Below are 16,055 nucleotides of genomic sequence, written 5' to 3' on the forward strand. Positions count from 1 at the left end.
AAGGATTTACTGCTTTGGTCCAAGGATTCCCCATTAAGAACAGGCCTCAGGACCAAAGTCATGGTACAGATATTAAATTAAAGAAACAAACAACAATAAAGAATAAAGGGGGAAAAAAGTCATCTTTTTTTGAGCCTGCACAGTATTCTTTTACAGTTTGAATGGTGCCTGATTTTCATATACTGATTTAACAAGGCTGCTCAAGTAAGCAAAGTCGTACCTATTGATATATATTTTCATGATCAAACACTACCCATGCAGTGGAAGTTAATCATAGTCTGAGAAACAGATCCACTTGGTTTTCCTTTCTAGTGACCTAAAAAAAGGAACGAGTAGAGGAAGAACACAGGTACAAGACTCATATTAGCATCACAGTTTTTTTTTTTCTTTTAAAAAGAGTTTTCCTTTTCTGTTTCATTTAAAGAAATTTAGGTACTTTTCAAACTTTTACCCTTGTGAAGTAGGAGTTCACACAGGGATAAATACACATTCAGCCCTATAGTACAAAGTTTTATTGGAGCATTGGTTGCGTAAAGAGTTCATGAAACAATTGTCTTTATTTGAGAGAGTCTGGAAGCAATTCTTTGATCCTTTGTGGCGAGGTTGGATGGTTGGAAGCCTGTACACTTGCGAGGAATATTGTTGCTGCAGAGGAGAGAGCACTGCTGTAAAGGTATCACAAATTTAAAAAGAAAAAAAAAAAAGAGCAAAGTAAGTTGGGCATGCTTAGAGCATCAAGTAATTGTGATAGAGTTGGTATGTTGAGGAGATAAACGCTGTCTTCTTTTGAGTACTTAAGTAATATGTAGTAGCATTACATCGGAGTGATAGGTGAACCCTGAGCAGCTGCACACTTTTCTTGCGTCTGTGTGTGTATGGCTGGGAACTGCTGATAGTGGTCATATGTGTTGGTCTGGGAACCTTTGACTTTTGAAAAAGTTAGCCAAAGACTAGGGCTCAAACCAGACAGGTTAACCCCTGACGGAGACAGTTCTAAGACCTTTGAGCCGTAGAAGGCGTATCAAAATAAATGTTTTGTGCCATAGCAAGTTCAGCGTTTGGTTAACAGGCAACTGATGCTATGTAGTAATAAAGGAATAATTTTATTTACCTCTTGAATGGAAAATATAGCTCAGCAGACTGGAGTTTTACTATATAGCAGCTTTTTGAGGCAGCATGTTAACTGGTCTATCTCGTTGAGAATACAAAAACAGTAGATGGTTTTCCAGAAAGAGTTTGAGTCTGCCTTTCTGATCATCCACACCCTTCATTTTTTTTTCTTTTCTGTCCTCTCCTCAAAATGCTGAAAAGCTGTTTTACTGGTCCCTCTTCTTGAAATATGTGTGCTACTTGCAACTTTTTCACATTTGTTCAATATAGTCACTAGCAGAATTTTGTCTATAAGCACCTTATAGGAGCTAGCGTGATCCCTACGTGACCCTGTTGGAGCCTTTTCTTGCTTTGGAAAGTGATGAGTATTGGGTGGAATGAACTGAAGTTCAGAGACTTTTTAAAGTTCACTACTTTGGTCTACATTTGTTAACAAGTTGATAGTGACTGTCTTCTAATTGGAGGCATTCTTTCCTGTCTACAGTAAATAATTGTTCTCTCTAGCTGCTGCCCTCAACATTTCCCACCCACACAATCATAACAAACGCATCTCCATCAGCTTCTCATGGTAATTCCCTAGCTGCCACAGTAGTTGTGTTAATACCTGTGTGCATTCATATTCTTTCTTGCCCCTTTATAAAATGTTATGCTCCGCTTCTTATTAAAATAGGTTAGGCAATTTTTTAAATCTTTAAAAGCCTGTACAGCTCATGGTGAGGTAATTTGCTGTGTATTTTAAAAAGAAGTAAAATCTCTGTTTCTAGAACAATTTTAAATTAAATGATTCTAGGACTGAGTTTTGAGTAAGGTTGAGGGTGGATGCAGACTAAGAAGTTGAAGCAGGTTTCTTCAATATGAATAACTGATGGAGGAAAGACCATTTGTCAAGTGCTAGAAAAGGTGAAAATTTACAAGATGAGATCTTGGATTATATCAAGAATATACAAAATTTAGACGAGGAAGTGGTCTTGATGTATAACAGCAATATGAAACTTTTACAGCTATTTCTGTAGTCTTGTGCATCTTTATGTGTTTGTTTTTTCCTTGTTGTGCTATTCAGACAGCTTGGGGAGTTGGAGTACGTAGAGCGGGTTATAGCTGTGGCCACTGTGTACCCATGCTCTATCCCACGTTCATACATAGCCCACATGTTGCATTTTCTTTCCTAGGGCAGTCTGTAGACCAAATGAACTATTGTGGTAGGGACAGCATTTGCTAACTCTTTGTTCCTAGAAAGCTCTAGGTCTATCCCCTGTCATGATGTGCAGCTCATATGGTGTGTGACAGAGACTTGGGGAGAAATGGCACCAGGAAAAAAACCAAAAGGCCTGCAACTGCTTCTTGGGTGTTCCCAAGTATTGCCCTGAGTAACGAAGTGCCAGGAGGAGGATGTAGGAAACCTTCCAGTAGTAGTAGTGATTCCTCACAGGCTTTTTTTAAATTTGTTTGATTTTTTTTGTTTTTCCTGGGATAGTTCTGGGGCACCTGTGGATGAGCTTGTGTGTTGCTGCCCTTGAGCAGCAAGTCCAGCTCTTCATAACTGTGCTGTCTGTCTGCTGTACCTGTGCATTGGGTCTTGCCACGTGAATGGCCCTCTGTGGTCATTGAGAGAAAGTAAGCCCAGCAGGTTAGGCAGTGCTGAAGTAATCTTGTTCAAAAGATGAATTTTTTTTTTTTTAACTTTCTACTGTGATATTTGAGGTGCATGGCCTACTTTGTCAAATACTTAACTGGCATGCTACTGCTGTGTTACCTTTTCACCAGGTGAAAGATCTGGCTGTATGCAGAGGTTCACCAAATCATTTTGTGTAACAGAGTAACTACATCACACTCTTAAATACAGTCCTGAATACAAGTGTGGCAGTATCATAAAGAATATTTAAAGCTAAATTTTACACTCATTTTGTGTTTGATCCATTTCTGGTTTATTATTAACTCTTTTATGATGAAGGGTGGGGTTTTTTTTCCCTTCTAAATTCTACTGTAGGAGCATATCTAAGGTATGAAGGGCTTATACAAAGGGACAGGTTTTTTGGGTTTTTTGTGTCATTTCTGTTTGTACAGCATTGAAGTCTTATTATGGCACATTCGTGCAAAGCTTAAATGGCAGCAGCAAAAAAATTTTGGAACTTTTAAAACTGTAGCTGGTAAGTAGTGACTTGGAGTAACCCTTATGATAGTGGTGATGGTTATGTGTCATCAGCAGGATAAAGTGCCAGTAAAAAGGAATTAAAAAACTGGGATTTATCTGTGCAAGAAGATTTTACTGTTATATTTAGTTTTCTCTTTTCCTGTATCACTGTGCTTATTCTGGAAGTAAATGTCTTTTTTTTTTTTTTTTTTTTTTGGTCTTAAACCCTTCCCAACTGACCTGCTTGTTCCTCAGTCACATTTGCTTTTTGCTTCACCCTAATAGTCAGAAGTCACTTATTTATTTATCTTTATGACATAAAGACATACAGGTGACCTACACTGTTTTTATTTCTCTTGGTCTTAGTACATACATTGCATTACATACAACATTTATAAGCATAACTGGTGTTATAAGCTTAACTACAATACAATAAAAGTATGAATTTCAGGATTTTAATAAAATTGACTGCAAAGATAGTATGGTTATGGTAGCTATGGTAACTAACACTTACTAATTGAAATATGCTAAAATTTGCAGGGGAGTGAAAAGGGGAAAAAATGTAAGTTAATGTTTTTATTTTCATAATTTAACAGTAAAACATTTTTTTCCTAGTGTATTGCCTAAGTGCTAGTCAGTCGATTATTTGCTTTTTTAAAGAAACCCTTTAAAAATAGTAGAGGCTGAACCACATTGTAATTTTTGTATGTAAACTAAAAAAATGCATAAATCTACCCACTATTTCCATAGCAAGCTCGTTCCTTGGGCAGAGGTAGTTGTGGAGGCTTCCTGGAGAGTTCCTGTAGGCTGCTGCTTTATCTGCTGAATAGCTGGTAGGCAATATCTCCGTGGCTTTGTGGCTTTTGTGATCATGAAATCATAATCAGGCTTTGGTCCTAATATAGTTTTACCGTATGATGCAGACTGACTGGTCAGGGCTGCCAGATTGACAAATTGTAGCTGTCATTGAGATTGATGATCTGTTTAAATGAACTTTTGAACTTTTAAAGAAAGAAATAGCTTTTATTTTAAATAGTTTTTTGTAAAATATTTATAATGTTCAAATTTTTGAAAAATAATTCCCATAGTTGAGTTTCATATGCAGGTACAGAGGAAAGATTGAAAAGATAATGTTTTAACATCCTACTTGCTTTCAGGGTTTCTTCTTTTTACTTTAATGGTAATATTGTATTATTGTATTTGTTTCAAAAAGGATTAAGAGAGTTGTTCCATAATAGCTATAATCCTTTGTGTTCGACATGTTCAGAGTATTGTACAAATATTAACAAATCTGCACAACACTTCAGAGGGGTAGATAGGGACAGTAAGATGGAAAGGTTGAGTTATTCAAGGTCGGTATTTAAGTAAATATTGGATCCAGGATTAAAACTGTCCCCAGTCTTGTAAAGAGCATGATTTCCTGTTTCTCAGCATAATGTCTTGTCTTTACTTGATCTTCCAGCTCCATCAGTTTCTACTGCAGACAAACACTCTTCTAATACCACTAAAAGTTAAATGGAAGGGAGAGTTTTGCTGACAAAGAATAAAAGAGTAATAATTATTTCTAGCAGAGTTTTAGTTTTGAGCCATGTTGCTTTTGGTTAATTATTTTTCAAGACACTTTGTATTAACTTTTAAGTTAAGAAATAGATTTCATATTAATAATGGAAAATAAGAAAGAAGATATATTTAAGTTTTTCTTGCAGCAGGGGTCTGACTTATATCTGGGCTGATACTCTGTAAATCAGTCTGCTGCTGAATGAGCGTGTGCAAAAGGAGAATGTTACAATGTCACCTGTATGTCTTTATGTCATAAAGATAAATAAAAAAGTGACTTCTGACTATTAGGGTGAAGCAAAAAGCAAATGTCTTCACGTGCATTAGAAATTTGACTGCAAATGGGGGTGCATATCAAAAACTCTCACTCCTAGCAGTATTAATTTTTCCACTAGAGGTAAAAGTGTGCATTCTCACCTCAACATTTGTTCCTTCAGTAGCTGGCATGGTTGATTTGTTTTATGTGAGAGCAGCAGCAGGTCCGTGCTCTGTGAATTTACTTGTATTATATCAAATATTAATGAGAGACAGCCAGTCTTGATGTGGGACTTCGGACAGAACTTAGAGATAGAAGTTGTTGATATTATCTGCTTTTGTAGGAGTTTGGCTCCTTAATCTTCCTCTCTGTTCTTTAGTGCCTTTGTACGAAACAGGTGTGTTTTTCTCTCTGTCATCAGTGATCAGTCTTGATTCAGGCTTCTGGCACATCATCCTTCTTACCCATCATCTCTAAACCTGTCAAGTGCTAGTTTAAGACCTTTCTATCTTGCCTTTTCCCAATTTGATTAAGAATTATTTTCACTCTGTTTCCTATTCTTTACACTTAATTGAAATTCACTTCACAAGATTTAAAAGCCTTTTTGGCCAGTTCCTCAAGAGCATGTCTTCACCTTCACGTGCTTACTGGCCCTGCCTGTCACAGTACTACTTGATATGTTGTTCTTCCCTGACTTCTTTGTTCACTCTTCTTTTTGTTCTGAAGACATTCTTCTAGTCACTTGTTTGTGTGTTTACTGTCATCTCCTCTTTCTGGAGAAGTGCTGCAGGGCTATTTAGTTCTTAAATTTTTGGGGGTGATACTAGCCCAGATGTTGGCAACTCTCAGCTCTACCTTTTTATTCCTGACTTTTCTCAGTTAAATTTGTTGTCAGCTTCCCTTTCTGGTATTCTTATGCAGAAATCTTTCTTTCAGCTTGTGCTTAGGATGGCCCAACATACTCTCCCACCATTTTTTATCTGTTTCTCTTGATTTTAGAGTGGGGAGGGGAAACCATATTTTCTGTCATTCCCATCCCAAAGTCTTGCTGTTTCTTATTCTTCATCTGTGCTGTTGCTTATGTCCAGCTTTACCTTTCTGTCAACTAAATATACTTCGTGTAGTGTTTTCGTTGTGCTCTGTGTTTATTTTTGTAATCTCTTTCTCTGTCCTTCCAACAAAGCTCTCTTAGTCTGCAAAAAAATGCAAAACAATATAGTAAATTATACTATCCAAATACTGAATTGACTGTGCCAGCACCGAGTTGAAGCCTGTTTTGCACACAACTCCTCCTTTTAACTGCATCGAGTTCGATAGCACCTGTCCTCTTCAAATAACTTTTGCATTTCTACTGCTGTACGTTATCGTGTGTTGTCTGTTGCTGTCATTCTGAGTTTCTTCATCTTAATCTCTTAAGTGGTCTTAATCTCAGCATACTACTAGCTGAGAGATGTTTTTCATGAGATGAGTTTTTCTTCCTCTGTATCCTGAATATCTTCTGAGCCTGCAGGATCATTACATTTTCTGAAATCTCTTCTGTTCTTCCTCTTAAAGTCCTTCTTTAATGTTTGCATTGTTAGCTAAGAAAGTAATTTATAATTCGTTTTTTCCACTTTCAAATAAACTAGGTGGCTTTTTTTTGCCCTCTTTTTTTTTTTTTGTACTATCATGCTGTTTTCCTTCTCAGTCACAGCAATATTGATTATTATTTATTTGTGTTTAAGTGGCACTTAGAAATCCATCCCCTGTCGTGCTTGGTGTGTGTATTTGCTTTGAAGTACCAAGTATACCTTTGGTTGTGGGTTTTTTGCTTTGGTTCTTAAGTGACTTTACTTTATGAACTGTAACCAATGCACAACTGCCGAGGCAGGTGACATTCTCTGCTCTGTAGAAGCAACCTGGCTAAATCAGTAGCGAAGTGGTTCAGTGCAGCAGTTTGGGGGAAATTTTGTATAGGTGTTGCCCATATGTGTTGGGTATATGCCTGGAAATGGGAAGGGTGATGGTAAATTTTTTCATCTGTCAGTGTATCATTTTTCACAAGGGGTGGAATTTTTTTGAAGGCTTAGGGGAAGGACGAATTTTGCTCAAGGTTCTTTCGTTTTATTATTGTAAGATTGATAGCATTGCCAAGCCCCTTATTTGGACTGATCCCAGACCTGCCATCCCTCATCCATTTGGAGTACAGAGCTCTCTTCCTCTATTTTTCCAGCTTTTACTCCAAAGGTGGAAAAAAAAAAAATCAGCATTTAAACTATTTTTTTTTGAAGGGATTAGTTTGTTCAGTCCTTCTAAGTTAGAAAATAAGGAATGTTTTAAGGAGACTTTGAGATTTCCATAGTTTTATTCTACATCCCACGATAGGGTTTTCAGTTTTAGAGCGCTAACGTATTTCTACTTGAATTTAACCAGCTTGCTTCCTTCCCTGTTAAAGTTGCTTTGTCTGCCTCAGTTCCCAGCAGCTCTAGACTTAAAGCTATTACCTTTTGGCCTGGATCCACCCATCCTGACACTGAAACGAAGGCCTGACTGAAGAAAACATTCCAGGAACAGTTTATCCTTTTCTAGTTGATACAGACTCTCTAATGCAGGGTTGCTTTTTTGGCTTTTCTTTCAGCACTGCTGAGGCCAAATGTCTTCCCAGCAACTCGGAAATTTCTCAACAATTCACTTTCTTCTTACTACCTGAACAACTTTGGTAGATGGCCGTATGGGGAGAGATGCTATCACGTGCACTGGCTCTTCAGCCCCGTACTTCAGTACCTTGTGGAGTTAACTGGCAAGATCTCTCCAATTCTGACTTTTTCCTGGAGTGCAGTTATTCCAGCATGCTTTATTCTGTATATCGAATCGCAGAATACCATGTTCTCTGTCTGGCATTATGGCTATTGTGCACAAAAGCAATTTTTCCTAATTTACGTTTGTCTTCCAGCATGTCCCTCCTTAAAGGACAGAGGGCACCAATGTTGTCTATTCTTGTATGGTGCTTCTAACCTGCGTATTTTGTTACACATACCTAATTAAGTGTGTTAAGTGCTAGTTCTCAGTAGCTAGTATCACTGAACCACTTATGCCATGTATAGGAAAAACAATAGACACAACTTTATGACAGTCTGATCATGGCCCCCTAAGGGAAGGTATAATTTTTAACTTGTAGCAAGGTTTAAATGACTGGGGACAAAGTCCAGCCAAATGCTTGGGATCACTACAAAATGAGGCTCTGAGCTACAACGTTTCTAGGACTGCCCTTCTCTGTCTTAGCATGTTCTGTAGCTTCAGGCACTGAATTGCAGCTTGTCCAGCTGGTTGGTTCATATCCTGGTTTTCTTCTGGTTCAAAATTGTGTGTGTTTTGCTTTTTGCTGGATTCTTCTTTTGTACCTGTCTTTTGTAGGCTGGCACAACAACAGACAGAGTCCTAAGAAGAACTGCTCTAAATGCATGTTCATGTTTCTCCTACCCCTCCCCCTGGGTCTCTTCTCACTCCCTCCTGCCCCTTCCCAAATTCCATTAATATTTACAGAACAAGAGCCAGTGCTCCAGCATTAGCCTCAAATTCAGAATAAGACTTTTCTGGCTCTATCTGCAGCTAATGTAGAAGACAACAGAAGTTAGAAATGCACTTAAAAAAAAGAAAAACAAAAGGCCTTTTCATATCCAACACACTAGATGAATTATGTTAGGTATAAATAGGCCTACAAAGACCAGAGCGTATATAAGAAAATATTATATGTATTGTTGTTGGAAGGCAGAGGAACATAAAATTATTGGCTCATTGACTAAATTAAAAATTCCTGAGCTTTAACTTATATGAGCTCATTTTCACCTTTGTTTCTTCAAATTTTGTGTAGGGAGAAAAGAGTTCCATTCTTCAACTTACTGATTCATTTACAGGAAAAGCAGTAAAATCAAAAAATCAAGTGAAAAGATTTGCCAAACATGAAAGAGAACTGTGTTGATAGTTATACACCAAAAATGTATAAACTAAACATTTGTAAGGAGGTATATAAATAAACTTTTACCTTCAGTCCAACAGTGAAGTTTTGAAAACATAGATTTCATAGACAAACTGAGAAATTAGGAGGGGAGTGGAGAGTATGAAGAATTCAGATAATTGCATTGTTTTATTTGACCCCAGACTAAGTATTTTCTTTTATTTCTGTTGTTCAGTGCATAAAATGTGTTCATAACCTTTATAAATTGACTTAAAAATAAAGCCAAAATCAAAAGATAAATATTTCTGTTCTTCCAAAATGTTTTTATTTTAATATTGTTTTATTTGTCGGAAAGTATTTGCTGACTTCCACTGTAGTCTGCACATGCACTGACTCTTCTGTGACCCCCTTCCATGAGTGTTTCAAGACTTGCATTTCCCTGGCCATGGGAAGGATAGGTGGTGTCTGTTACCAGTTTGCATGAGGTTCTGGCTACTGGTGACCTCACCTAGTTGCCAGCAGACAATTTTTTTTAACTATGTGAAGTAATTGGATTGTGTCCATCTTGTTGTGAGGCCAAAGGTTGTTTTGGAGCATAGAAACTGATCTGCATTCTTTAAATGTAGAAGGAGTTCATCTGCACGTTCTGTGGAAGAGGATTTGGCAGAGCAGTCTAGAGAAGCTGGCTCTGCAGTATGCATGTGTTGCTCTTCCTGTAAGGAATTTTGAGAACATATTTTAGCAAAGGATTCCTCGATCTATCAGATACCCCAAAATACATAATCACAGGAAAAGTTGGTTGGTTGATTGGTTGTTTTTTTCATCCAATATGGATTTATTTATTTATTAAATTTCTGTCCTTCCATGAAGATACCAATACCCATCAGTCTGTCCTTTAGTCTGTAAATTTGCATTTATTTTTTTTTTTCCTAAGAAGGGCTCTCTTATTTTCTTCTCTGCTCTCTGAGAGTAGAATCGGGTTATCTCACTTTTCTGATGAACCTACATTTTCCAGATAAATGAAAACATAGGGGTTTATTTTTCAAAACTGAAACAGTTGGGTTGCCTTTTTGTTTTACTGGGATAAGCATCCGTGATGCTCTGGGGAATGGTGAATGATCTAAAATAAGCCTAGCTGTTTTTTGTTGTTTATCTGTTTCTTTTTGCATCTGTCTTAGTATTTATTGCTACCATCTGCATTTCATTTCAGGTTGTCTAATGTCTTATTCTGCATGTTCTGTGCCTATTCTCTTTACATAGCCTTGGGCTGTAATATCACCATTTGCCTACAAGAGATCCATTTCTATCTGTAACAAAATGAATTGCATTCATCTGTGTAATTCATTTCTAATGAATGCCTTGCTCCTCATTAAACAGTGATTTACCTTTGTTTCCCTTTTCTACATTGTCAACACTAACCGTTTTGAGGTCCTGTGGAGAGATGCTAATTTGAGAAAGCAAAAGTCAATGCAACTAAGCACTCAAAAATGCCATCCTCATTGGCACTTTCAAAAATATTCATGGGACACTTTGTGAAATACAGTTTACAGGTGGATAAGAAGACTCAAAATGTTTTCTTATTCATAAGCTTTCAATGTACAAAGACAACGCTTCAGAGTTTAAATGCATTTCTCCTTGTCAGTGTCTTGAACAGGTAGCCAAGCTTGTGAATCTTTTAAGACCTTGTCTGCTCTGCAAGAATTTTATGGATCACAGGCACATTTGGGGAGACTATACTCTTGATTCCCTGTCCCCTCTGCCCCTTTTCAGGACTATTAAAATATTTCAAACTTATTTTCAGAATAATGTTTTGAAATATTTGCTTTTGAGGTATCTTATAATGTTTCAGACTTGAAAATATTTGATTTCAATTTTTTTGAGATTCAGAGATTAATATAACCATTTATTGGCCTTGTATATCTAAAGGAAAAGGATTAGTACCATTAACTAATGAAATAGGGGTCATATAGTAATTTTGTTACAGATTTTGTCCATATGCAACTTTTTGGTAATGCCCTTTCAACCTGTCCTGCAGCATCCCCTTTCCCAGCTCTGCACTTTGCAGAACAACAGAATCTGCTGTGTGTGCAAATAGATCTGTACTGCTGGCAGATGTTGGTTGAGTATAGGATCAGTTACCAAGTTTATTTTCACTTTAAACCTAAGCAGAGTTTGAACTGCAGCAACAGATTATGAATATGAAAATACTGTTAGTAAACATAATTTAAAGCAATACAGATGGTTTTTAGGAAGTTGTTTTATTTACAGCATCCTTAACTCTTATTTTAGTGATAGTACAAGCTACTCATTGACACTTTTGATCACTCACATTAATTTAGCTTGCCATTTTACAATATTTATTCTTGTGTTTGGCCAGATTGATCCCCTGTTGAAACACTAGAACTGTCAGTGGGCATCAGTTGAGTTACACCATGGATTAATTTGATCATAGTATTATGAGGGGATTGAAGCATGGGAGGTGTTTTTTTTTTTAACTGGTCTTGCCTAAGTCATGTAGTATTTGGAAGTAAGAACACTGATTAATGTAACAAAATTTTATTTTTAATATACATTTTAGAGGACAAAACTGACCTTGAGAACAGTGTGATGCAGAAGAAAATTAAAATCCCCAAACTCTCTCTCAATCACGTAGAAGAAGCTGGGGAGGTTACAGATTATGGGGAAGAAGATGTGGAGCTTAGACACAGTAAGGTACTGAAGTCTTTCCTTTTTTTTTTTTTTCCCTTTACTTTCTTTTTTCTTTTTTTTTCTTTCCTTTTTTTTTTTTGGAAGTGCTTGGGGCATATACAGATGTCATAGCATAAGAATTCCAGGCCTGCTTTTGATCCCCTTAAAACACTGTGTTTGGTGAAATGGGGTCAAATTGTGTGTGGGGGTGGGGTATCGGTTTTCAAAACCTGATTTATGTGCAATCGAACATTTCCCTGTTTATTCCGTCTGCACAGTTTAATTGCCATTTGAGATTTTTGGAACAATGCTCTTCCACTTTGGCCCAGAATGCTTTAAAAGTCACCAGTTACATGAATGTCGAGCAGCTGTTCTCAGTGGCGCTTGTGGCCTATTGCGCGCTGCTTGTTTGGAATTGGAAGGGGTGCTCTGAGACTTCCCAACTACAGCAGTGGGTGAGAAGACAAATTGACAGGACTGCATCCCTCCATTATAACTGCCAGTTGCCTTTTTAGGTCCAGATGCCAGAAACCCGCTATGTAAATGTATTTTTTTTTTGATATCAAATGATTTCTTTAAAAGTCTGCCAACCTTCAGAATAAAATACTGCTCTGTGGCTTCATGTGTTTTGCAGCTGCAGGAATGATACTAGTACATTTCTTTATGGTGGGCCAGCTTTTTTTTTTTTTTTAAAGAACATGCATGGAGCAGGCGTAACATCAAATAATCTCATTTTCTGCCACATTACTCATGGATATTGTGGTATGGGAATTGATAGTGTCAGCTTCTCGTCTCTAAGCTATGAGCTACATTTGCTTTCCTTGCAGTTGCTTGGAAGTTCAAATGCTTTTTCCATATTTGGCCAATAAAACTTAGTGACTTTTACCCATACTGTCACATTTTAATACCACTACCCGGGCCCCAGAAGAGAGGTGTGCTTCAATTCATAGGGTTTGTGCAGATGATTGAAGGTAAATTTCTGCTGAGAGTTCAAAGGAGATGAAGCCTCTGCAATGCAGTGCTAATATAGAAGGAATCAGTTGATCAGGAAGATGAGATTGGATGATAAATTCTGTCTCCAACTTCTGTGTTTTCAATTCCCTTTTAGTGTGTGCTGGTAGTGTTAAGTCACTTGCGTCAGGCATTTGGGTGAACGTGCTAGAGGAATAGTCAGAGAAGGTTTTGTCTCCCAAAGTGTGGGAAGGACAAGCCCTCTGTTCACAACAGCTTTGTATGGTATGCCGCTTTCATCTGTGATGTCATTACAGGTGACAAATGTAGCACATAGTTGATTCTTTCTCTTACTTATCAGAAAATCAATTGCTGTCGGAAATCTAAATGTTAGGGGTAAACTTTAAAGGAAGAGAGATCCAGATCCACTTTTTTTTTTTTAAGAAATTAATTATCTTTGTGTATGGAATCAAGTGACCTATATACACTCAGCTTGCAAATGTTGCACAAATGCAGAAAGAAAGGCCTTTAACTGCCTCAGAAGTTTGTATATGCATTTAGCTGAATTACACGTGCATGAAAGTTATGATGTATATCCACTAGAATCTGTTAGGCAAAACATTTTTGCAGGCAGACTTTGTCCTGCTTTTTTTGGAAAACAAGAATATTACTGGTTCCCAATTTGTATTACAACTTACTGCTCTCCTAATTTATTTATTTTTTTATTGTAACATGCAGAGACAAGATGGGAGGAAACAAAGTGAAGGTACACACAAAAGCATTGAAGCAGTTGTTGCTCGCCTTGAAAAGCAGAATGGGATGAGTCTCAGTAATACTTCCAGCCCTGAGGAGGCTTTTATGGAGACTTCGGAAAGCATGAACAACATGGACGATGCTGTAGTTCCTCGGATTCTGTATGAAGAATTGCTGAGGAGTTACCAACAGCAACAAGAAGAAATGAGACACATTCAGCAGGAGCTTGAGCGAACACGGAGACAGCTTGTGCAACAGGCAAAGAAGCTAAAGGAGTATGGGGCACTCGTGTCAGAAATGAAAGAGCTCAGAGACTTGAACAGGAGACTCCAGGATGTACTGCTTCTAAGACTAGGTAGTGGTAAGTGCCGGACTTAAATGGGACTAGTTTTAATGAATTTTGCAGGTGTGGTCAATAGTAATGGAAGTGTATTTGAAGAATAGCAGTGGTTGTTAAACTGGACATTGAATGTTAAAAGGGTTTTCTGCTATGGCTGTACAATATGTGTCGAATTTGTATGCTATGTATGTCTGGGTTTTTCTTTAATGATAGTAGAGGTCTTTGTGCTGGTATGGTTGAATCAGAGTTCCATTTTAAGCAGCTGTATTTTAAAGAGTCTCTGACCTTCCAGTATATGCTGAAAAAGATAATAAAGCATCATCTGCAAAATATACCAATATGTTCCAGTTTAAAAAGAAAAAAAAGAAGAAAGGAAAGGCAGTGGAATGAATATTTGGGCTAATACTATTTTATTCATTTCAGTTAGGGATTTTGTTTGTTATTATGTAAGTGACTCTGTTACCTTCCGTTTTCTGCCCCCTCTTCCCATTAGTAGTTCATTAGAGTGTGATATATTCTTGAACTTCTTAGCAGTGGCTTTAAACAGCCGTGCTATTTGAAAAAATAATGGATTGTTAAAGAATAATTAAAAAAACTTTTTATATTAGTGTCCCATTTATCGACACTTGTTACAAAATGTAGGTTTGTGTAATTTGGATTTAAATTTTAAATATCCTGAGTTAGTTGCTCATTTGTTTTGGTTTATAACAATTATTTAACCATTATGTTGGAATAAATGGGAAAAAAGACAAAATAAAAAGGTCATCCTTTTCATTAAAGATGGTACCCTTGGAATACCTTCAAATATCTTATTAATTTATATTTATTTGCTATTAGAATGTGGTACTGCTGTGTTGAAGATTTGCTCGGTGACTCAAACTTGGTTAAAATTTGTGCATCCAAACTTAGCATGCTGTTTCTTATGTCTGCCTTTGTGTATCTGGAAACTTAATTTTTGCATGTAAATCAGATATTGGCTCTTCTACTTGACTTGAATGAGTGCATGTAATTTGCATGTGGATCTGAGTTACATTCATGTATAAACCTGAAGTCGAGAGAGCATGTGCCTGTGCTGTAGCATGTGTTAAGGTGTGCTCGCAAGTTTGGAGCAAGGTTCTTGAAGTAGCATCTGACGATTTAAACTGGGTGTTTGATTGTGAATGCTCATCATTGTTACACTATGCATAATTAAAATGTCATTACTTATTATAAACATTCTAGTTAAATTTTTAAATAAAACTAAGTAGGCAAGGTTTCCACAGTCTGAAAAACACGATGTGGTTGGCAGTAGATTCCACTGAGCTTTCTAAAATTTTCCTTGGATGGAAAGATGTTTCTTCATCTGCAAGTAGTTAGCTGGAATTTATGTGAATGGAGCACCAGCCAGATGTTAGTAGGCAATGGGGCTGAACAGCATAAAATACCAATTTAGTTGGTAGACTTGACAGCAATTTGAGTGGTGAGACCAGCAATGAAATGAAGACAGCTTCTGAATTCTGTCTCGTTTCTTTCACTTTAAGAAAGAAGGGATGTGTTTTTTACTGAGCTGAATCAAGAAAACTTAGAAGAAAAACAAAAACCAAAACCAAAAAAAACCCTTCAACAAAACACCCAAAACCTGTTGGAAAAAATGCTGAATTTTCTCTAAATACTGGGCTTGAATTTCCATTGTATCAGTCTGGCACCTTCTTTACAGCTGGAAATAAATCTCAATTACATTGAATGCAAGTTCTTTTAATTTAATCACATACCTGGACAAGTATGAATTATAGGTAACTTCCAAAAAAATCCCTTGTTATTATTAATTGTGTGGAATTTTTCATGGATGACAAAGGTAGAATTTGGCCCTACGGGCCGTGTCCTTCTTAGGATGTGTGTTTCCTAAGACTCAGTGTATTAACCGCTGATAACGCTTCCCTTTCCTTGTAGCCTCATTCACAGTAGAGAAACAACCAGATTCTAGAAATCAGTACAAAACTTATGAATGATTAGAAAGGGAGACATCTTCAGCAAATTATAAATTAGGGAGTCTGATGACAGTATGAAAAAGTGCTACTTTTAATCAAGAAACAGATATGTAAAGACTCCTTCACTCTTCCTTACTTTTCCAGATTATAAATGAGGTATGTTTGGGTATGTGAACAATCTGTGAAGATTGTTCAGAAAATAGATTACATCCTGAATTCATCTTCGGTTGTTGCAGCGATCTCTTAAACCTAGAGTTTCAAATTACATGTAATTTATGTTACGCTGCACTTCTAGCAGGCTGGACTTAATGCAAACTAATTGCATTTCTGTTTCACCTTAGAGACTTCTGATTTCTTTGCATGAGATG

The 16,055-nt window shown here is 37.0% G+C and overlaps 1 protein-coding gene across 6 annotated transcripts in view; it reads left to right on the top strand.

The window, feature by feature from the left end:
• Positions 1-16,055, top strand: part of BEND5 (BEN domain containing 5) — a 963,465-nt gene that overhangs the window by 580,283 nt on the left and 367,127 nt on the right. The window contains exons 2-3 of one of the 6 annotated variants that reach the window (XM_087732926.1): positions 11,567-11,700; positions 13,366-13,735. The exons of 3 other annotated variants lie outside the window; for them this stretch is intronic. In XM_087732926.1, coding sequence (XP_087589052.1) covers positions 11,567-11,700; positions 13,366-13,735 — 504 coding nt within the window. Of the gene's footprint in view, positions 1-11,566; positions 11,701-13,365; positions 13,742-16,055 lie in introns of all 6 variants that reach the window. 2 more of the 6 variants (XM_087732925.1, XM_087732927.1) reach the window with 2 other exon arrangements.

Source organism: Nipponia nippon, unplaced genomic scaffold, assembly GCF_047370975.1.
Source record: "Nipponia nippon isolate SJK-2023a ecotype South Korea unplaced genomic scaffold, ASM4737097v1 scaffold_5, whole genome shotgun sequence".
Taxonomy (NCBI): Eukaryota; Metazoa; Chordata; class Aves; order Pelecaniformes; family Threskiornithidae; genus Nipponia; species Nipponia nippon.